Genomic DNA, 23,651 nt, shown 5'->3' with positions numbered 1-23,651 from the left:
ATCCCTTAAGCTATGGCATTTTAAGCACTCTTAAGCTCACATGAGTGATAACAGTCAGCAATTAAATAAACAAGGTTTCTTCCGTGATCTTGCGCTTGCCTTTGAGACAATGGAGGCTGTTGTTCCCAGCTTTATTGGGCCCTTTCACAGGGCGGCCATCGAGGAAACCTGAAGTGAATGTCCCTGCTCTCTGTAGCATGTGACCCGCCAGTATGTCCATACAGCATGCCATGAAAAGGACACACATGTGCAGATCAGCAAGATCGAAATGCACTCGACTAACACGCGTGGACGGAAACCGCTGGAGGCTTCCTGCGCTCCTCACTTAAGACTCTCCCAACTCCCCAACCATTTTAAAAAGAGACTTTGTTCATGACAAACAAATTCAGTTAACCAGATTTTCCTAAGAAAGGTACCTTGTGGCAAGGCTCTGGGGAGTGTGGGGAAACCCAGAGGGCCAATGTTGAAACCCACAGCTGACTTTCACACTTTGAAATAAACCTGTTTCCAAGAAGGAGGTTTCTGTTGTTCCTATTTAAACCTCGTCCCATGTACAGCTCAATGACAGCTTCATTTTCAAAGTCACAACCCTTCCTCCAGAGACCTGAATCTCCATCTACAAGACTTTGGAGGAATTCGGTCCAGTCCTGAGAAGCCAATGCATGGAGTTCCACTGGGTGACGGTGAGGAGCAAAAGGAACTGGCCTGGGCAAGGACGAAAATGATTTCACAAATATTCCCATGTGAGTTGACTCGTTTCATTCTAGTTAGCTTCTGTGGGACAAAATTATGTGGGGTCTAATACGAAGTTCAGCCTACTAGCCCAGAGATCATTTGTTCTTTAGGAAAATCAGTTCTGCTCAAAATACAACACTAACAACACATTACTACTGGCCAGCTTTTAGCCAGAATGGTGGAATTTCAGGATGAGCTTGTTCATTCTGACAATTTTTAAGAGTCATTGCAGAACTGACACAAGAAACACGCGGAGGTCACGACCCAGCAGTACTTGTGTCAAGCTGGTAGATTCTACAGCTCTTTGGTTGTTTCTTGTTTTGAGGAAGATACCCAGAAAATAATTTCCCTTCTCCTGTTTCTCAGTTTGTTACATAAATTACTTCCAACATTCAACCTGCATATACCTCATGTGCACGCTGTCCGTAGAAGCCAATGTGAAAGCTGCTGTCATTCGTCCCAGTCAGTGTCCTGATGGAGCTGGAGAGCGCGCGGCCGTGGCTCGGTGCACTGCCACGGAGCAGCACACGCCTCATGTTCAAGATGCAGCAAAGGCGGTGAGCGGGAAAAGTGCCACGTCCGACTCCAGCCTGCAGACGCGACAGTGCTGCCACCTCACTGGCCCTCACCTTGTTTTTTTGGCCTAAGGTCAGTAATGGTTACCCAGGGGACTGACTACACTTTGAGAAGTAAAAATCAGCATTCACTTGTTATAACCTGTATCATCGTGATCTCAACCCAAGGATATCCTAAGACGAAATATTTTACTTCAAGTGTCTTTTGGCATTGGCTATTAGGGAAGTGAAGAGCCAAATATATAGCCCACTTATAATTTGTCTTGTGTATAAAGGTCAGGCCTGTTTTAGTACTTTTTTTTTATAATTTCCTCTCTATTCTTGTTCTAAATAAGTTTTATCAGTTTATATACATGAACCTTATAATCAGGCTAAGTTAAAAACACCACATACTTACTGTACACATCACAGATGGATTCAGGAAAAAAATACATATTTAAAAATGGTGATGTTGGTTAGAAAATCTATATTCTCCTTAAGGCAATATTAGACTTACAGGAATCTAAATTTCAAGTGTTAAAAGTAAAAAAAGAAAATGGATTCAAATAGCCACATGTTTCCCTGAAATTCTTTCTCAAAAGGTTCATTAAGAAGTGGAAGCATTCAGTTTAAAAAAAGAGAAAAAGAAAAAAAAAGAAGTGCAGCCGGGGGTGGGGCGGGGTGGTATATTACAGTATCCAGGATAACCAGAGGTGGATCTTTATTTCACAAGGTTTAAGATACAGTACAAAACAAATCTGTACAACTCTTTATTAACAGGATCTGTGTACACAATTATATTACACTTCACCACCCTTTATACTGTGTTTCATTAAATACAAAATAAATTTACAAAATGAAGTCTACCATGGTGTTCCTTCACAATGCCAGCTTACAGTTTTCTTTTTAAACTTCCTCTCCTAAATATTTATAGTGGTTATGCCTTGATCATTATCCACATCTCAATCAGTCAATGAGAAGAGGGTCAGTCTGTTTGTCCAAACAGGAAAAACAACGTTCTCTGAGATGGCTCCCTGCACACAACCAAGAGATCCTTGCCACGCACATGACGTCAGATTTTCACCTGTGTCAAATAGTCACTTTAAAATGCAGAACATTTTTACCTGTTTTAAACTCTTGAGATACCATTAGAATGGAGAAATTTTCCTTCTTCATGAAAGTTACATCATTTAAAAACCAGGCAGTGCCCAAGACAGTATAGCATCCAGATATTTTTATTTTCACTTACATGTAAGAGTGATGACCAATGAAAAATATCTGTATGAAAACGGAAGAAGTTTTCTTTTGCTCTGGTTAGTTCATGCATGCTGCTAGTCACAATACTGTGTAATACATGTCGAACTGACTCTCAGAACAAATACCAGCTGTCACTGGACAGACAGCCGTGCTCACCGTGGCAGGCGGAGGGCTGCTGGCCTGACGCATCTCTTCTGAAATGTGCAGGTGATGGCTCAGTCCTCTCTAGCAAGAGTTCCTGCGTATCTAGTTAGACATTAATATACACGCTACACACAAGGAATTGTGGTTTTCATTCATAGGCCTCCATGCGTACTTCCAACATAACAGTTTTAAGAACAAACACGGGGAACAGAGCAGGGAGTGAAAACAAAGCAAGAAGAAACCAAAAGCCGCCCAAATTCCCAACATATAACAAAATCTTTAAGCTTCCTGGAGGCACGAACCAGCTCTTTAATTGAATAAATCATCAGATCATCACCAGGACACTGAAGAAATTTTCTAAAGTTTCACAATAGTACAGAAATAAAATAGTGGTAAAACTTACAAATTAGTCTTTTATGTAGAGCGTCTCTTGATACTCAAAGTGTCAAGACTAATGATTCACACGTTAGTCTGATTCAAGTCCTGGATAAAGAAGTTTGAAAGATAGAAGGCCTTGATTTTTCTTTTTTTCCTGTGCCATTTGACTATTAACTAATAATAAGGGAAGCCTCACCCAGAAAACAGAAACAACAACATCAGGCAAAAACAAAAACGAAAACAAAAAAGGAGGTGAGGGAGGGACTGGAAAAGCACTGATACTACCTTTGTCCAACAAAACAGAAGCAACACCGGTACACTTGAGATCCTGAAACAGCTGGCTAAGCAACAACCCCGGATGCACAAGGAAAGACTGGCCTAAGTTCGACAGAGTTCTACTGGTATCCCCCCTTCCAAGGCAGGAAGACTCAAAGACTATCAAGGAAGATGAGCTACCAGAGAGAAATGAAACCACACTCTGTTAAGTCTAAACTCTAACATTAAAACTCCTGAATCCTGGAGTTAGTTTAATGTCACTGACATTAACTAGCTTTAGTTATTGTCACTTTATTCAAATGGATGCCATTTGATTAGGTAAATATTGAGCATTATTTTTAGGAGAAAAGCCTAACCCAGTTCCTCTTTGCTTAGGTACCAACATCCCATGAACGAAACAAGAAAAAAGGGAGCAAAGAAAGTCTTTCAGAACAAATTACGTTACACAAACCACTCCAAACTTCTGGTAGCCACTGACCCAGAGGGAAACACAAGATGGGAGGGCGCGAGAAGAGGATATCTGAGCTAGGAGTAGTAAGGAAGCCGATAAAGCAAGGGGCAAGCCTGAACAAGACTGCCCTTCCCCCCGGCCTCAGGTCGTGCACACTGCTTTAAGAAAACATTTCTTAGAGGGAAGAACAGAGATTTAAAAAGAAGAAGAAGTTCCTAAAGGAATTAGCAGATGGATGGTGGAGGAAAAACAAGATGGAAGTTGACAGTCACCTCAAAGGGTTTTCAAGTTCAAAGAAAACAATATAGCTTCTTCAGAATGAAGTGCGGCTGCCCGACGGATTACACTACACTTCCGAGGAGAAGCGGCGGTGCGGACAGCGCGGCACTACATCAAGGGCATGCAACACGCGAGGGTCACAAGCCTTGAGCGTCACAAGAACTGCCCAACAGCACGCTTCCCATTGCCTAACCTCCCTCTGTGTAGTTCTCTCTGTGACAATCTCTGCAAAGTTATATGCGACTGTTGAGGGGGAAACTTTTCTCACCAGTTTCCCATAATAGTCTAAACACAAAAATAATGTACAATTTTATATTTAAAGCCTTCTATGTTCATTCTGGATTAAATTAGTTCTAAATACAATTCCAAGTTCAAACACTCAAGGATTACAATTCTGCAAGTAGTAAACTCTTCACCTCTTCTGGAAGATGGGTGATTGTGGGAAAAGAGTTTACTGTAAGTAGACTGGCAGGAGGCATACAAAGCCTGCTTGCTTTCTAATGCAGTCTTAGGCTGGTGAACACTACCTGACAACAGAAGGAAATATAAATTTGGTTTAATTCTTCCATTTATGTGATCATGGGACCTCAGTTTAGTTGTTGTTTTACTCCCCCGCACTATTTCATCACACGATTCTGAAGTGTAGCAGCCTTGATTTTTCTAATCCTAGCAGGAGGACAATGGTGAGGTCAAAAGTTAGGCAGGCAGGTGCTTTTCTACTGTGATATAAACTGCCAGAGAGAAGGATCTACCTGAACAGGCTCCAGCTTGTGTCTACTGTATAGTTTGATCCATGTCGGATTCTCTGTTAGATACTTTGAGTATAGTTAGGGTAGTCCGTGTGTGCCCCATGTTGGGTGATCTGTTAATTTTGTGTGATAAGAAACGTAAATTAAAATTAGTCCTGGGAACAAATCCTTCAACTTTTGGGAAAGTGTCTGATCTTGGTACCTCATTACCCAGAGTTCTTCCTTCTCCCATTGAGTCAGTCCGTCCTCTGGCTTTGCGTCAAGGCTCTACATACTCCGAACAAGCTCATTACAGAGAGTAGGTGTGCTAATTCACATGTTAGTGCAAGGAGTCACACAGTCTTACACATTTCTCATTTCAAAGAGGTGAGGTTCACACAGAATTCATTAACTACACCTCTCAGTCTTTGAAGGAGGGAAGTACAAGACGTACAGTATTAAGTAGGACAATCACCAATAGGAAGAAACCTCTCAAACTTTTTAAAATAACAAATATGCAGAATACATATACTGCATCAGCACTAGCCAAAGTTTCTCATTTACCACAGTTCCAAAGCCCTTTTTTTTCTTGTAACTTAAAAAATCGATTCTGTTTTTAGACTTTCAAATATCTTTAAGGTTAAATCTGCAATGAATTGGGCTTTCCTTTTTATGCCGATCAGATCGGTTTTTACTGTCAATGCACAAGACTTCAAAGATGGCGTAAGAACTTACGCACACCAGAATGGCAGGATCCGAGAAAGAGAGCTGGATGCAGCGAACGTCACTTTGAGTGTCTTTCATGTTTCCAATGGAAAACAAAAGGAAAGAGGAAAGCCACGGAGAGCTGTTATTCCATATGGCACTGAGACAAACATTCAACTTAGTTTAGGTGAGAGTTACTCATCCCTGAAAATAAAGGCATCAGATTCCAAGCAGCTTTAGAATTTCACGCTTTTGGTGCTTCTTCCAGGAGGGGCCACTGATCCAAAGTCCTAAGCCAAACCGAAGTGTTCTCAGCGCAGGCTGACTGAGGCTGGGAACAGTGTCCGTCACTGTGCTGCCCCCTCCTGCTGGGGCGGCGCTGGCCGGGGCCCAGGGGGCCGGGGCCCGGGCATGTCCTGGTGCTGCCTCTGCCTGTACGCTATGACTGTTCCCAGGAGCAACGCAATGACGGTCATGAGGTAAAGGTCCCACTCTGGTCCCAACAGCTGGTCCATATCCAGATGGGTGAACATATCTCGAATCTTAAAGGAAAATAATACAAAACAGTTAGTGTCACTACAGTGTGCGGGGAGGAACTGGCTGAACTGAGCTTGCATTTTATAGTCGCTGGTGATGTATGGTGTCTCACGGGGTTCTTTCCATCATTCATCTAGTGTACTGATTTCCAGGCATTTTTCACAGAAAATATTTGAAAAGAAACCTGAGACAGCAGCGGGACGAGGAGGAGAAGTCAGTACCTTGACACTCCGGTAGCCTAGCTACACAGAAAACTTGTTAGTTAAAAGGCTGAGTCCAACACCACAGGAATCCAAACGTTGAACAGCTGAACAAACAATGCCTCTTGGTTAGGACTGAGCAGGTGAATTTGCACTTAAATGTTATATTCTTATTCTCTGATATTTTAATGGTCTTGGTGTCACTGAAAAGAAATTACCCTGACACTGTCTGGGGTATACAACTGCCATGGAGTATACAAACACAGGGTGTGGCCCTTTCTATGCATAAAAGTGCATTTAACAGGGCCCCATGCTACATATTCATAAGTGCAGGTGCTAAACTGTTCTGGGGGAAAAGATTTACAAGAAACTGGGTTTCCTGGGGAAAGACCAGAACTGTTTGACTTGCTTGTCATCTCTACCTGCCAAGCTTTTTATTTATTTATTTTTCCGTTGGAATATGTGGGTGGTAGGATTGCAGGATATTTTATTATTGCTGTTATACTTTACATGCAAACGAACAGCAAAGATATGACATACCCCGTATGGTATAGGACTGTGAAATCAAATCCTAGACTCCAGCCAATCGTTTTGTAGTGACTAAAACTGTGGGAGACAAGAGTCTGACCCAGCCCTGACGGAGAGGCAGCCAGCTGCCACATGACTAGCTTTCTACTGACAGATCAGCTGAGTCAGCAGAGGGTCCAGCGCATGCTGCAGGACACGAAGCAGGTGCAGCAGATGACACGTGCACACCGTGGCCCCAACGAGAGCCCAGCATCTGCAGCCCAGCATCTGCAGCGCTCTGGGGCCCTGCACGTGGAGGACCTTAGCAGCGCAGGCTAAGGTGGGGCAAGCGAGAAGGGCTGGTTTCCTCACCGATGCTGGAGAACACACACTACAATAACATCAGGGATTCAAGCCAGTTCCTCTGACGACTCACCAGCTCGGTACGTGGACGGCTGCCTCCCAGGGCTTCCGCTCAGTGAGAAGCTGGAGTCAGGAGCCTCAGCCAGGCATATAAACCCAGGCGCTCCCACGTCGGACAGAAGCATCTTAACTGGTACGCTAAACATCTGACGCCTCGGTTTTTTAAGCGTACACTTTTTGCAACCGGGCTGTATTTTAGTAAAAAGGAGACACAGACTACTTACATTTGTTTCTCGTATATACTGCAAGAAATAGACCACGCCCAGCTTGCAGAGAGCCAGGAAGACGGGGACCTGCGCGTCGGGGCTGGCCTCAGCGGCCATGTCATAAAAACGCTTGGCGAGGTGAATGTCCTGTGAGACAGAAAACAAGACACAGTTTACTTCCTACCGAATTAGTGGAAATATGAATTGTTTATGACTATGAAGAAAATTCATCTAACCTCTCAAATTTTCATTTAAAAATGAATTTTCTTCACCTAGAGGAAAATGCCAAAGTTGACTTTGGTAAAATCTGTCTTCTGAATTTTCAAAAAAAAAAATGTAATGAAAAATTAGCACATATTTCCCCCCAACAAAATATCCCATTTACTGTGTAGAAATGCTCAACACACACACATCTATTTAAGCATAATATTGCTAACTTGGGAGTTCTAAGGGCAACATCTAAGTTTCAAGCTCATTTTTTATCTACAGGAAAATCAGTGTTAGGAAAAAACTGGTTTCAGTTTGAGACAGTTATCTCGAAACTGGAATAAACACACTCAAGACTTCCTGAGAGGGACTGGCATGCACAGTGTGCGGGGCTGCTGAAGTTCACAGTTCCTGAACTTGCTGAGGGCTTGTGCTAAACGCAGCGTCCCGAGCAGCACAGCCTCCCACCGCCTCATCCTCTTCTCAGGCGCTCTGCCTTTGCCTGTCCTCTCACAAACAACGGCTTTGGAGCAGGCATCTTCAACTAATATCACGATAGGAAATTTCATATTTCCTTCTCTTAATAATACTGTGGGAGGTGAAACAAGTCAGTACGAGGTTGGCCCAGATGGCTGTCACCTCAGATGTGTGGCAGAATGATGCGGGGATTTATGACAAGCTTCACCTGAGAATCCTTCCATGCCCTATTGGCAAAGAATACCAGACTTTTAGGGAACAGTTTTGTGAGATACCAGAAAGCAAGCCTTATTCTTACAAATGAATTTGCTCCCCAGACATGTAAATATAAGCAGTTACTGTTTATTCTTATCTCTAGATGGTATCATTAGCTAAAATGATTAGCATGTCTGATTTTTTGAAAAAAAAAAAAAAAAAAAAACTATAAATGTATTTGGATGGGTAGGTTTCTCAAGATTATGAATCAAACTTCATGTGGCAACACATAAGCACCCTGTGGATGATTCAGTTCAGTAACTAAACACACTCCACAGGACAATTAAACTTGTCGAATCGCATCCTGAATTATTTTTCTTCCACATTACAACTCAGTTTCATTTTACTGAATACTTAGTATTTTTGTAGCTAAGCTGGATGTAAATTGACTGGTTTTTAGTTCTTTGTATGTCTCTTTCATCTAGCAAAAAACAAAAACACAAAAAAAGGGAAAAGGTGATCATGTTATCTTAAAAAAATCATTCTTTGGTATTTAGATACTGTTGACTACTATAAGAGTAATTTAATAATTCAATTAAAATGTTAATTTAAATGTTAATTATTGTTAATTAAAACATTAGTAATGTTACAATAGCTGGCGTTTTAGACATTTTGAAACTAAGAAAATTTTAAATGTATGAGTAGGCTGTACTTCAAAATTCCTTGGCACGTACACAAGCTAAAACTGACTTCATTAGGAAGTTGTAAGAATTGGAAGTTTACTTATAGAAAACATTTTTATTCAGTTGGAAATAACTTACAAACAGTAAAATATGGCTGAAGTTGGGCGGACTGCCAAAGAACCAAACAGCAGAAGCCACACTGTATTTCTGCTTTCAGGACTCTATCATAATCATAGGAGTGTAACAGTGTGGATATTAATATGTGTATGTGCTGTGCTAGAAGATGCATACATCACTACAAATCGGTTTCATAAATCAGTGGCCCCAAATCTGATTGAATTCAAAGTCTATTTCCTATGCAAATTAAGATGTTTCCTTCACTCACAGTGACTTTATTCAAGCTTTTGTTGTAAAGCCAGGTACCTGTTTAATGCCCAGTCCTTTCTCATGCATGTATCCCAGGTTGAACATCGCTTGTGCGCTGTGCTGTTGCTCGGAAGCTAGCCGGTAGTGGATGAAGGCGGTCTCGTAATCCACATCCGTGCCGAATCCATAGAAGTGGTAGTCTCCCAGCTTAATTCTAGCCACTGTATAGCCTGAAACAAAGAGCAATTGCAAACCTGCAGGTAAGCCAGGCTTCAACATACCCAACTGTTGTACATGCTAGTATAACCAACTTCAATGTACAGCACTCAAACTTTAGGACAAATCCCTCTCCCAGTTACTAAGTTGGTAAAAACTTAAACTCTTCTGCAGAAGGTTTTGGAATAGTCTGGGAGAGATAAACAGGTGGTGGTACATACACCTCTTCAAGTAATCAAGATCTGCTTCATCAAAGTCATTTACGTTTAACCAAACAGCTCCTTGTGACCACTGCTGTTTAGATGTGAAGAGCGGACAGACAGAGGGCTGAGAGAACGCAATGTGTGAGAAAGAAATATTCAAAAAAAAAAAAAAAAAAAAAAGGTGGGAAAAGGCTAGAGGTTTTTGGGTTTTGGCTTCTGTTACAACTTGTATTCCACTCTCTCATTTTGTCTGGCTTCAAATTAGAAGGCAAAGAGTGAACCAGAGGGCGATGGGAATCTAGCGGAGACATAGACTCCGGCCCTGAAACTACTGCCTTAAGAATCAGTACAAACAAGTTAAACAATAAATTGTTACTTAATTTTAAGGAATGAAATGGAATGAGTTAATACTTCTGGAAGTTGAAACTCTTCCCTGATAATCAACCACTTACCTTGCGAGGCAGCTCTGTTCCAATGGAGCAAAGCTCTGGGATAAGTTTCATTCTCACCTACAATAGTGGCTTCTCCTACAGAAAAAAAGAAGTGAAATACAAATCAGGCAAAGGCGCCAGACTTTCAGGCTTCATTAGCCAACTCGCCTGAGTGCACACAGCCCAACTTAACAAGGGCCCGGATACCACAAGCACTGGAGTAAACCAGGGACGGAATAAAGTTCGGAGTTCAAAGGGAGTCCCTGGATTCAGGACAGCGCAACTTCTGGAAAAACACTTGATCCACAGCACCAACAATGAGACTAATTATTCAGCCACTTCTAGGAACCCACAGCTTTGGGAAAATGGCATTCTTGTACCCAGCTTCTTTTAAAAAAACACATTCACTGGGTGCAATTACTTTAAATGTGATTGTCAGATCTGTTTCAATGGTCAGTTCTAATTATGAAATTAATGCTGGTGATTTAGGGATCTGAAGTGAAATAAATTAAACATGTGAGTTAGGTTCCATTTACAACAAATAAAAGAACATTTCTTTGAGGCTGTTCTTTTTAAACAAGCTAGCCCCATGTGAACTCAAAGCTGGGGGACGCCTTACTTTGATCGAGGATAAAGGCCGCGTTGCTTTGTGCCACTTCGTAGCCCTGTTCGGCCAGCAGGAGGTACTGGATCACCGCAGCATTGTAGTCCCCATCTTTGTAGCTGTTGTAGGCAGTCATAAGCCGCTCTGACCAACGGCCTCGTTCACACACATTCTTAAACAACTGTGAGAAGGCGAAGAAAACAAAACAAAACAGAAACAAACATAAAGCCATGAAGAGCTGTCAGAAAGTAAACTTCTGTACTCTGGTCACAAGCGCTTGTTACATTGCTTTGAACCTCTGCACACTTGTTTTCACTTAGGATTTTTTTCATGATTACTTTTATCGTATTTGAAAAGCAGAGTTACTACAGAAAGAGAAGATGACAACAAGAGAGAGATTGCATCTGCTGACTTACTCTCCAAATGGCCACCATGGCCAGAGCTGGGCCTGTCTGAAGCTGGGAGCTAGGAACTTCCTCTGGGTCTCCCAAATGGCTGCAGCCCTGTTTAAGGCTCTGGGCCGTCCTCTACTGCTTTCCCAAGCCACAAACAGGGAGCTGGATCAGAAGTGGAGCTTGTGGGACTCAGACTGTCACCCCTATGGGATGCTGGCACTTGCAGGTGGAACACTAGCCTGATATTGCCACTGCGCCGGCTTCCACTTAGTCTTCTCTGATTATTATCATGATTTTTAGTGTATTTATTTTGTTTGCTTGAAAGGCAGAATTACAGCAGTGGGAAGGGAGAGAGATGTAGACAGAGAGCTAGCTCCCATCTCTCATTTCCTAACCAGAGCTGGGACAGGCTAATAAAACGGGGAGCCGGAAACTCAATCCTGGTTTCCCATACGGGTGACAGTGACCCAGGCACCTGAGTCACCACCACTGCTTCAGTGGGTGCACATTAGCAGGATGCTGGAATCAGGAAGTGAGCCAGGTTCCAAACCCAGGCACTCCAATATGGGAAGATGGCAACCCAAATAGTGCGTTAACCACTATACCAAACATCTTCCCTTTCACTGACTATAGAAGTCAACAGCTTTACACACCATTGCCCTAGCTCTGCACTGTTCTGGTGATGTATGGATATTAACACACTGATCCTACTATAAAGTTCATAAAGTGCCACCCGATGATGTAACTAAGCATGAAGAGAGATCTAGAAACTTGGCTAAGCATTTATCATTGACATTTTAAAGTACTAGGCTTCAGAGAGCTAAAGGAAAATTTCCAGTCTGGATATATTCTCATTCATTCCCCTTTGGAATTTCATTCAATACATACTTTTTTGGATATTGTCTTAGGTACTTTAATACTAACCACACCAACATCTGTCCTTATAAATGTTAGTAACAGGGAGATACAGACTAAAGTATAACAGCTATACACAGAGTCTTCCCTCCGATATCCATACTAGGAGGCTGAGTCCGGTCTTTTTGCAGAAGAAATGCAAAGAAACCCAGAATTACAAAGAGATACTGTCCTAGTGGGCAAGTCAATATCCCACATATGAGCTGGCAGAAAAGCCCTTACCTCCACTGCTGTGTGACAGGACCGCATCACACCAGTGCCACTGGCATGCATCTGTGCCAAGTTATAGAAAGCCAAGATATGGCCTCCTTGAGAAGCTAAGTTAAAATACTTGAGGGCCTGTTTATAATCTCTCTTAACTCCAATGCCATCTGTAAGAAATGAACCAAATCAGAGGTTAGTTACAGCCTTACATGAGATGTAGTTAAGCAGGAGAGAAGACTTAGATATGAAAAGTCTAAAGCTGTGAACTGGTACTGAGTAAATATGTGAATCTGATTACTATCGATTGACAATGAAAAACTACTTACTGTAGTACATGGAACCAAGCTGCAGCTGCCCATCCACCCAGCCTTGTTCAGCAGCTTTCTGGAAATACTTCAGTGCCAGGTCATAATTCTGTAGAAAGACATGCCATACAATAAGAAACATCAAAAGGCTGACATACTCAGGAGTTAAGGATCCATAAGGCACCCACACACAGAATCATTCTTAAAGGCAACAATAAGAACTATCATGTGCTTTATTATAGCATATAAAGACGGTAATATAATTTAAAGTATACAGATAGTAATAGTTAGCACTTTTGCAAAATAATTTGCTTATTCTCAGAAAGCACAACTGCCAACAGAAACTCCAAGTCAGGAATGAAGAAACAATCTTCCTTACTAACCAACCAGTCCTTTCATGCACTCCTTCCCTGTGGGCCTTATCAAACATGACATGAATAGACTTGAAAGGTCATATGCATTCATAGAGAAAAGTTAAAATAAAGATTACTATTGACTACAAGAAACCCAAATAAGATAATTTTCATCTGTTTTAGGGAACACTAGCTCAGACTATTTAGTCTGAGGCTCAATAGAACATTCATTTGGACAGATCAGAGGAGAGAACAGCATCGCAAATCCAGGACATCCAGGCTGAGCTGACAGCAGAGAGTCTGGAGTCACAGAACCATAGAGAAGACAGCTTAGGCGAGGTAGAACCAAAGCGCCAACTGGCTACCAGTGACTGAGAGAAAGCAGCCATATGAGGCGGACACCTAACTGCTGCAAACGAGAGTCAATAACCAGCCCCTTCGTCAAGTTCATTCATTAGAGAAAGACTGGAGAGCAGAGGTGGAGAGCTACAAGGGACAAGAGGTAGGATGGAAAGCCTGTCCCTCCTGAGTGTGGGTGCTGATGATTTTCTTAGGGTGAAGTCGAGAAACAGGCCCGGGGATGTTTCATCTCTGGAGAAATGGAAGGGCTGGCAGGGGAGGAAGCTTGAACAGAAGGAGGAGCGAGCAACCTCATGCCTTTGGAAGATGGTAGCCGAGATGGAAGCTGAAAAGGACAGCCAATGCGGGGTGCAGAATGCGGGGTGGTGGCCAGCTACACTCTGAGGTAACAATGGGGTGACTTCACCTGGCTATCAGTTAAGAAGATGGCCCACCTCAGTAGCTGACTGCTTATTAAAGTCAGAATGTGCAACTCCATACTTACAACTTGAACTCCTCTCCCGTAGAGGTAGGCCATTCCAAGCCCACTCTGTCCAACTGGGTTGCCCTAAAAACCAGAGAAATAAGACAGATGAGTGGGAAGAATTCATTAACAACAGGCAAAAGTAAATAATTATGAAATAAATCATTTTCAAGCATATTCAAAACATGTCAGTATTTTCTGATACAAAGTAAAAACTTCTTCCATGTCAGACAATTTAACATCAACTTTAAAACATTTAGAGACTTTTAGTAATTTGCTGAAAAGAATAAACAGCAAGTTAGTTTCAACTAAAATTTGGTGACTTATCTTATGACCAGTTGTGCCAAGAAATTTTACTACAAAATATGACTAACATATTTTGTACAAATCAAAGCGGGTTATGTGTTTCTTTTTTATTGGGTAGTTTCTCATTAAGAACCTTCTACCCCAACTAAAAAGAAGACATCATGGGATAACATTACCAGTCTTGTGATAGTAGTTGCACTACCATCAGATTGCAAAGATACACTTGAGGTTACCTGAGTATTCTAAAGATAATCATTGCTTTAAAATCAAGAGAGAAAAAAAAAATCTAGAATTCACCTAAAGTTAGGTAGAAGGCAGCTTTACTTATTCATTGATTTAAAAAATATTTTATTTAAACAAAGTGAACAGCTTTCATTTATTTTACAATGTAAGCTTAGGAGTAAATGACACTTGTAACCTGTCTTCTGAATGTGTTGCCCCCATCCTCCTCAGAAGGCATCTTATAAGAAAAGTTTGCATTGCTCCTCTGGGAAGCACACAAGTGAGATTAGGGTGACTGTAATATGCAAAATAAGTGTACATCTGGGAGACATAGGGTCTTAAGTAATCATGTGTGGTCTTCTCAGGTTCAGAGAAAGCTTAAATGATGTACCATGGTTATCAAAAATATCCAATTATGTATCCTTTTAAACTTCATGGTGCAATACAAATAGGGCCGATTATCTAACTCCCAATTCCATTACTAAAATAAATATTCCTCTGATTAAGAAACTACTCAGAGACACACAAACAGAAAGTTAATATTCAACAACTAGTCCCTAAGGAAAAACTGTTTTTTATTGGAAAAGTTACATACAGCAAAACAATTCACACGATTCATATTTACATATGTGCTTTTACTAATTTGTGGCACAAGCTAGGTAATAACGATTCATCTCACAACACAATAAATGTCTACTGTAACAGTAATGTGGTTCACATTTCAGGACACACAGTCATGAAGCCTTACCATGTCAGCAGCTTTCTTGAAATAGTGGAGCGCCGTCTCATTACTCTGAGGCACAATATCGCTTCCCTCGGAATACATCTGCCAAACAGATCCCCAGTTCGTCAAGAGCCGGACCCTCTTCCCAGCTACATTTTCCTCCTATCTCATTTCACTTTGGTTCTTAGGTTGGATCGCATGAAAAGCATCCAAAGATTTCAAATTTAAAAAGCAAACTCTTCAAAGCCAACATGTTTATATTATATATTAGATGTCAGCTTAAATTCACGACTTTTCTGTACACAGGCGCACATAAAACCAGCTCACAGCTCAGTTTCAAGAGGAAATCTCTAACCCCGTGGTGCATCCGCTTTCTCTCTACCTGAGGGCAGTGACAGAGATGGCAGGGTCCCTGGGATGAGGGATCAGCCAAGGCACGTCTAACGGCACTGTCCGCTATCCCTTGCCCTGGACCACAACTGTCCCTGGGATAACAGTGGTCTTAACGTTTAGGAAAATCAACAACTTAAATGCTATTTTAAAAAGCTTTAATAAACACTGAACATTAAAAGCATCTGGTATGAAGCATGACACAAGGCCAACCAAAAGGATGACCAATGCCATGTCTATCTGTGTCATGATGAGGAAACAACAAAAGGAAACCACGTACAACAACAGCAGATGGGCAACAGGCACATCTAGGCTACAGTGGTTGGAATAATCAAACCAAGTCAACAAGCTCTGATGAACTACTTGTGATCACATGGCAAACGAAATATTCCTATTTGTAAAAACCTTGACATATGACCCATGGGAACTGTCCTACATTAGGATTTGGTTATAGATAAAAATAGTTATGGGTTTATATTGTATTAGTTTCCAAAATAAGCAAAAATGAAGTTTTGATTGTTCTGTGATATGGCACCTGTTAGACGTAAACATTTCTGTGCTTGAGAAAAGAACTGGATTTGGAGGGGTTTATATCTGTCACATTTAAGACACGGAAAAGGGTCGGTGTTGTGCAGTGTGTAAAGCTGCTGTCTGTGACATCAACTTCCTGTATGGGTGTCAGCTGTGTCCTGGTTACTCTACTTTTGATACAATTCCCTGCTAATGGTCTGGGAAAAGCTGAGCCCATGCCATCCGGTGGGAGACCCATGCCAACTGCATGCCTCTTCTCTTGGCTCTGGCCTGGCTCTGGCCTGGCTGCCGTGGCCATCTGGAATGGGCCAGCAGATGAAGCTCTCTCTCAGTGCCCCTCTGCAGTGGCTCTTCCGCACGCATGCATAAATAAATTAATAAATATTTTTTATAAAGGTAATTAAAAGGTCTGCTTAAAATATAATATGCCTCCACTAGAAACTTCATTTCCAATTTATTTTGGGTAAATTGTAGATTTTGAATGCACTTTATTCTTAGCATGAAACACTCCTTTCTATTACATAACACATTCACAGGCCATACAATACCTTTCCCAAGAAAGCCATAGCATGCGAATTGCCAGCATTAGCTGCCAAGTTGAAGTAGTCAAATGCTCTCTGTGAGAAAAGAAAGTTTAAAACAATCAGCTTTTAATGGAATCAAGTTTAGCAAAAACAGGAAAACATTTAAAAAATCTTGTAATATTACAGCAATTTAAAAAATAAGAAGATCCAGTTGTATTTCAAACTAGAAATGAATACATACAAATTTTATTTTGTTAAAAGACAACTGTGTCACTGAGTCTTTTTAGAGTTAGAGACACAAAGGCATTTCTTGTGTTTCCTAAACTGAAGCACCAAAAAGACCTGTGTTATCTACAGGGAAAGGGAATAGCGGGCTGCCTGAAAGAGTCAACAGCTGCTCAATTCTTATCTCCTTCTCTCCTGCAACCTTGGAAGGGGAAAAATCAAAGCCTTTTCAAGGCATGGAAAGATGTTTCAAACAACTGTAAAGAAGTAAAATTTCCTTTTTGTTCTCCTTAGAGTAAAATTCTTGAATCTGCTTAGAAGCTTACATCTGAATACACCAGCATCATTAGAAATTATCACCAGAAATTAGAAATTATCCCAGGTGAGGACCCAGCATTGAAGGTCTTGGCTACTTCTTGCTCATTTAACCTCCCCCTGAACTCTTCCTGCTCAAATGCATTCTAGTCGTTTTCAGATCCCCAATTTCTTTCCAGTGATGACCGCTATCTTGCCATCGCCAGCTTCTCAAATGAACTGCATGCACTGTAAACACATCTTGAATCCATTTATTACTTTTCATTACTACAGCTCTCATCCAAATAAATTATCTTTCACTTGAATCTCTGGAACAACTTTCTCCCTGACAATCCTGTTTTAAACTTGGGGTGTTCTAATTCATTCTCTGCAATGTTAAAGTCATTGTTTTAATATCTGAACATGTTGTTCCTTGTAACCTCTTGAAATACTGCAGGGACATGCTGAGGTTGCCCGGCACTTTCCCCAGCTCTGCTTCGTGCTCTCCACACTGTGTGTGTACCAGCCATGTCCTTCATGCTGCTCCTTATGGGGGTCAATCTTACCTCCAGTGTCAACTTGAATGTCATCTACTTCTTAGGTCGTCCCTGATAACTGGTACTTCCAATTCACCAGTCAGTGTCTGTGTCCTTTAATTATTCTTTATAATAATGATCATAATTTATATATATCATGATTAACATATATCCAATGCTCTTACTAAACTTAAAGCTCCACGGGAATAAAGAACACAGACAGTCAGTCCAGTATGAGCGGACTTCAAATGGCCTTGTGAAAAACTGGCTAAGAAAAATTTAAAATAAAAACTTTATGTAATGATATAAGCTCCATCAAGTTCAGGATACTTTTTTTTTGCAAGTGATTTTATCAGCCATTCCCAGGGTCCTAAAGAATGGAGGGTTCTGGGAATTTGCTCATGACAATAGAGTTCTTCTTTATATTACCTGAGGGAAAAAAATAGGCTCCCTTTGAATTTTAAATTATATATATATCATATATATACACATACTTTTTTTTTTTTTAAAGATTTATTCATTTTATTACAGCCAGATATACAGAGAGGAGGAGAGACAGAGAGGAAGATCTTCCGTCCGATGATTCACTCCCCAAGTGAGCCACAACGGGCCGGTGTGCCGATCCGAAGCCGGGAACCTGGAACTTCCTCCAGGTCTCCCACGTGGGTGCAGTGTCCCAATGCATTGGGCCGTCCTCAACTGCTTTCCCAGGCCACAAGCAGGGAGCTGGCTGGGAAGTGGAGCTGCCAGGATTAGAACCGGCGCCCATATGGGATCCCGGGGCTTTCAAGGTGAGGACTTTAGCCGCTAGGCCACACCGCCGGGCCCTACATATACTTTTAAATTAAAAATTATAAATAAAATAAAGCTAGAAGGAACCAACTCCAGTTGAGTGTTTAATGGCTTGCCATGAAACTCTGGCAAAGCCGCCCTCCTCTGGGGAGAGTGAGAAGGAACGTTGTTCTGGTGGGCCAGGATTCCCTGGTGAAGACCTTGTGGGAGGTTCTCTGCTGAAGCTTTGTCTTTCTCCAAACCTTCTCATCATGAACAGATGCTAGCATTCTTTGGCCCTATAGGAAGTCAATAAGCAAAATGCCATAAGCTTTTCCCAAATGACTTTTGGTCTCTATTGGTCTTTGGCCTTGTCTGAACCATTTTCTACCTTCTGGTAGCCCCTGCTTTGCGCTCTGTCTGGAGGATTGCTGTGGTAAAGCCATGGTTTATCTCCTGTTATTACTTAAAGAAATGTTTCAGGATCTTGATCTCACCCATTTAAGATTTCCGCTGGGATCTTTTATGCACAGTCGATCTGGGCACACATTTTGGCAGCCCTCAAGGAAAATGTCCGCTCAACATTCAGGGAGAACTGCGTGAGCTAAAACCAGTGAGGCGTCAAAGGTGTTGATGACTGCTTCTGCTGCTAGCCACTGTTCTTCTTCAATCAGACAAAGAACACGATTTATGTTTTGCTTATAAATGGAAGTGGATGGCTGGTCATCATGTGCTTCGCCTTCAACACGGCTCTCTCTTAAAACAGTAACCTATCTGTAAACCTGACTTCTTTCAGGCACCGTCCCCATAAACATTTTGTCAAGTGCCAATGATTTACCATTCTTCCAATTAAGTGTCACCAAAAGACGGATATTTGTTTTAGCTTTAGTTTTATTATAAAATTCATTTACAAGAGCCCTTTTCAAGCTGATGTCTAGTCCCACTGGCTCCGCAAACTGAATCCTCTGAAAATGTGTTGCATTAAGTGCAAGTTTATTCGGTTGCAGAAGTTTTGAAATTCATGCATTGTTTTCACATGACACATATTGCCCATGAACTTTTGGAAGAACCCTCCTACTTTGAATCTTGAATTGTTAGCAGTGTTTGATATACAACAGGCACTAAAATACTTGTTAATTCAGTTGTAAGTTGTGGAGAAACAGAAACTCCTTGCTATTGTAAAACTATAAATCAGCTGTTCTCCTGGTGAGAAAGCTCCCAGAACTCTGGGCAAAGGTCCTGAAGCAGTTGACATGGGAATGCAAGGGCCAGCAGTTCCCTAACCTTCAAGTTTACACAGTAGACCCAAAGACAGATGCCCCTTCTCCCTATGCTATATTAATCACGAGCAGCCTGTTACACCATATTGTTTGCTAACTGACCTTTCCCTTGTGCACGCCTGTGCGTACAGTGCATCCTGTTTCACAACCCTTGTTTGCTCTCTGTCTTCAAGTCTGATGCTGTTAATAAACTCGGGCTATTGAGCATTAGCTGGCAGTCCGTGCGTGTGGTCATCAGCTCCATGCTCCAAGTCCATCACGGCTGGACAGCCAACAAGATGTCAAGAGCTTATTTCTTCTGTAAAGCCAGTGAAACAATTTACAGTGCATTTGCTTTGCAGGTTGGCAGAGCACAACACAGGAATATTCCCAGATTTGTTATACATAAGGTACGAAGCAAATTTTTAACTCTGAATTCCATTTTCTCATTTACTAAAAGGTATTTAAAATCATACTTCCATCACATACTTAAAACCAAGACCTTGTACCTGAAATTTTAGAGCAATACTGAGAAGCAGTTTTAAAACGAATCAGACCTTTTCTACTAGTATAAAGTACATTCACAGTTTTTTCTTTAGCTTTCTCAGGCATTAGACTTTGAAAGCTGTTTGGCAGCTTGTAAATAACAGAAGTTTGATACTGGCTTTGAGTGAGCAAGAAATGTGAGCTAGAATATCACTTCTTGGTACAAAATGAGGTTTTAAAGCCCAAGAGATGGGGAGATACCTGGTGATTTTGTTCCACTCCACGCCCTCCATGCAGGTGCAGCTGTCCCAGGCCAACCTAAAAACCAGAGCACAAGTAAAATGAAGATCAGAATAGGAAGAAACCACCTGGGAGTAAAAAGGTTTCTGTTCATCACTCAGAAAAACTAAGTCTTCACTGCTAGACACTATTATACTTAAACTTGTAAACAACACAAAAGTATGCTTTTAAACATACAGCTTCCTTCTGAAATGGGGATGAGATGAAATGTTTTCGGATAGAGCCAAACTGCATTTGTCCCTAACCAACGCTAAAGGAAATGGTAAAGCGCTCTTCAGGCAGGAAGGAAAAGTATCTAGGAACCTTGGAGAAGCAACAGGAGTGAGCAATGGGAAAGCAGATCTGAGTGAATCCAAGCTTCTACGTCCTACATCAAACAATAGGATCGCAATAGGAGACACACAGCGTAAACTTGGGTTTCTGAATTGTCCTGGAAATGGTGAAAGTGCTTATCACAGCAGTCTTTGCTAACTTAAGGATGCACGCAGGGATCCATGGCTAGATAGTCTCTTACAGAGGAGGGGAAGGACAGGCAGCACACTAGGCGAGGGGCGGAGACATACCCAAACCCAAAGCGGGGAACAGAGGAAGAGAACAGAGAACATGGAACAGCCTGCTACATAAATAGAAGATTTAAACCAAAAATCATTCATGCAGAATAAATAAGTTTAACCAAACAAGATAACATCATCCTAATTTCAGTGAGTTAAACTGTCAATTTACATTTTATTTGGTTAGTTTTTTTTAAAAGTTAAGACTCTCTTCTGTTAGTTTAAAAAAAATTGCCCTTTGGGGACAGCATGGTGGCTCAATAGGCTAACCCTCTTCCTGTGGTGCCTGCATCCCATATGGGCACCGGTTCGAGACCTGGCTGTTCCACTTCTGCTGCAGCTTCTTGCTTTGGCCTGGAAAAGCATCAGAGAATGGCTCTTAGCCTTGACCCTTCATCCACAAGGAAGACCAGAGGAAGCTCCTGGCTCCTAGCTTCGGATCAGCTCAGCTCCGGCCACTGTGGACACTTGGGGAATGAACCAGCAAATGAAAGACCTTTCTCTCTGTCTCCCTCTCTCTCTTTTTAAAATCTGCCTTTCAAAAAAAGTATATAAATCTTTTTTTTAAAAAAATGTTTTCTTAGTTGATGTCTTTGGCTTATCCTTATATATTGCAAATTAGAAAGAAACCCAAATGTAGTAAGTAAAAAGATGTTTTAATTTTAATATCAAAATAAGCCAAGAAGTACACACACACACACACACACACACACGATATTCCGATGGTTAGCATTCCCTCTGCACTGAACAAGCCCATTTCTGTTCTTGACCTTGAGAAAATTATGTTCCAAGGTGAGCAGAACAAACATGAACAGTCAATGGTCATAAACAGTGAGTGATATTCCAAATGTTGTAGAGATTTCTTAAGAGAAATGAGCTTTCTTCCTTGGTGACTCGAGCGAGAACCCTCATCGTTAGTGTCAATGCTGCCTTCCCCACGCAGCACCTTCCAAGCGTGCTATCTGGGACGGTCACATGGGCCGTTTTAGAGGCTATCACAGTCCAGGTCTCATCCTAGACTGTGGGGTTCTTGGTATTGTTTTCAATGTTCCTCTGGTGGCTTTAACACGAAGCCAGTGACTGCTCAGAGAAATGGAAATGCTACGAACAGATCTAAGCCCCTAGCCCCCTCCCCACCAGAATAAAACACACAACGCAACAAGTAAACACATACCTGTGCTTGCACATCACCCTTTTCAGCTAGAAACTGGTAATACTGAATCAAATCTTCTTCCAGCATCCCACTGTTCATTCCTGGATTTTCTACCTCATCGGGCAGCCGTATTCTCTGCACTACCGAGCCTCCTGTTAGCGAAATGTCACTAGCAACTGAAATTGGAGACAAAATGATGTGGAAAAAACAAACTCAGAATGAGCCTCTGCAGAAAGAGGTACAATCTCAGCTGATTAAGGCTGACGAGCGAGAATGTGAGAGAAAGCTTTCTTTATGGTCGTCTGATTATAAAATATAGCCTATTAATAAAAGAAACCCACCATCACACAATACTGAAGAAGGGAAACCCAAAACGAAATTCAAAACAGTTTCATAAACTAGTTTGAAGGAAAGATATGTAAGACAACCATGACAAATATTTCAAGTAGTACAATAAAAACAGATTAAACTTAAAATTAGTTTCGCTTTTTGAAAGTGAAAAGGGAAAAACACATACCATGATTGGCAACAAGCCGATAATGAGTCAGGGCAGATTCACAGCTCTGGAGGACTCCGATGCCAGCCCAGTACCTGTAACCCTGGAAAACAATTGCAGGTAAGAGGCAGTAATCTCATCAAGTTCAAGGCATTCTTCTAGGAACTCATAATGCCAACACTACTCAGAATGCTGTCCTGTGACTAAGATACAAGCACCTCATGTATGCTGCATTTTAAGATGTGAGATCGTAATTTACTAAACAATTCCAACAACAGTGAAGAGCCAAGAAATAAAGCTTAAAATTCTTGGAGCAATCAAAATAAATGCCATGAACAGCTAACTGTATACACTCCATTTAGTAAAGAAGACACTAAACGCAGTGTGTGCATTTACATAAGAGAAAACTTACATTTACATAAGAGAAAACTTAGGCTCCTGCTTAGAAAATTTTTAAATCTTATTTTAGATACAATTTTAATAAAAATGGACTAATCTTTCAAATTAACAAAGAAATTGGCAGAATATGGGAAACAGGACTACTAGCAGCAGACCCACTGACACTAACAAGCAACAATTTCAGGATAAGATAACTAATAATGAACAGCAGAAAGGCTGATTCTTGCAAACTTCAACAATCCTTAGGGCATTACTGTACAACAGCAAAATATTTAATGTTCTTTTACAAAGTATTGATTTGAAAGGCAAGATACAGGATGGAGTTAGCACTTCCCCCATCCATACGTTTATGCCCCAAACCTCCAGATGGCCAGTGTCAGGCTAAGGCTAGGGTCAGGGGGGGTCAGAAATGCAATCCAAGTCCCCAATATGGATGGCAGAAGCCCAATTCTTGAGCTATCACCACTGCCTCTGAGTTCATGCATCAGCAGGCAGTTGGAGTTGGGAAACCCCAAGCACCGGGACGCAGAATGTGGGCATCTCCACCACCAAGCCCAGTGTCCACCCCTTTAATGCTCTTACTGCGGAGCTGCTAGTGAAGAACACTGACAGAGTGGGTGTTGTGGCACAGCAAGTTAAGCTGCTACTTGGGATGCCTGCACCCTACAGTGTGCTGGTTCAGGCCCTGACTACTTGGCTTTCCAGACAGCTTCCTGTCACCGACGGC

General features: G+C 41.6%; 1 protein-coding gene across 1 annotated transcript in view; it reads right to left on the bottom strand.

Moving 5' to 3' along the window:
* Window positions 1-4,740: 4,740 nt before the first annotated feature.
* Window positions 4,741-23,651, bottom strand: part of SEL1L (SEL1L adaptor subunit of SYVN1 ubiquitin ligase) — a 36,107-nt gene continuing 17,196 nt past the window's right edge. Inside the window, exons 9-21 of the mRNA XM_058655218.1 lie at window positions 22,547-22,628; window positions 22,051-22,205; window positions 20,287-20,343; window positions 16,479-16,547; window positions 15,034-15,111; window positions 13,779-13,841; window positions 12,603-12,690; window positions 12,295-12,443; window positions 10,778-10,943; window positions 10,180-10,254; window positions 9,366-9,538; window positions 7,399-7,527; window positions 4,741-6,049 (exon numbers count right to left, since the gene is read on the bottom strand). Of these exons, the coding sequence (XP_058511201.1) occupies window positions 5,855-6,049; window positions 7,399-7,527; window positions 9,366-9,538; window positions 10,180-10,254; window positions 10,778-10,943; window positions 12,295-12,443; window positions 12,603-12,690; window positions 13,779-13,841; window positions 15,034-15,111; window positions 16,479-16,547; window positions 20,287-20,343; window positions 22,051-22,205; window positions 22,547-22,628 (1,479 nt within the window). The 3' untranslated portion in view covers window positions 4,741-5,854. The remainder of the gene's footprint in view (window positions 6,050-7,398; window positions 7,528-9,365; window positions 9,539-10,179; window positions 10,255-10,777; window positions 10,944-12,294; window positions 12,444-12,602; window positions 12,691-13,778; window positions 13,842-15,033; window positions 15,112-16,478; window positions 16,548-20,286; window positions 20,344-22,050; window positions 22,206-22,546; window positions 22,629-23,651) is intronic.

This window comes from Ochotona princeps, chromosome 26, assembly GCF_030435755.1.
Source record: "Ochotona princeps isolate mOchPri1 chromosome 26, mOchPri1.hap1, whole genome shotgun sequence".
Lineage (NCBI taxonomy): Eukaryota > Metazoa > Chordata > Mammalia > Lagomorpha > Ochotonidae > Ochotona > Ochotona princeps.
This window is presented reverse-complemented; position numbering and strand designations above follow the sequence as displayed.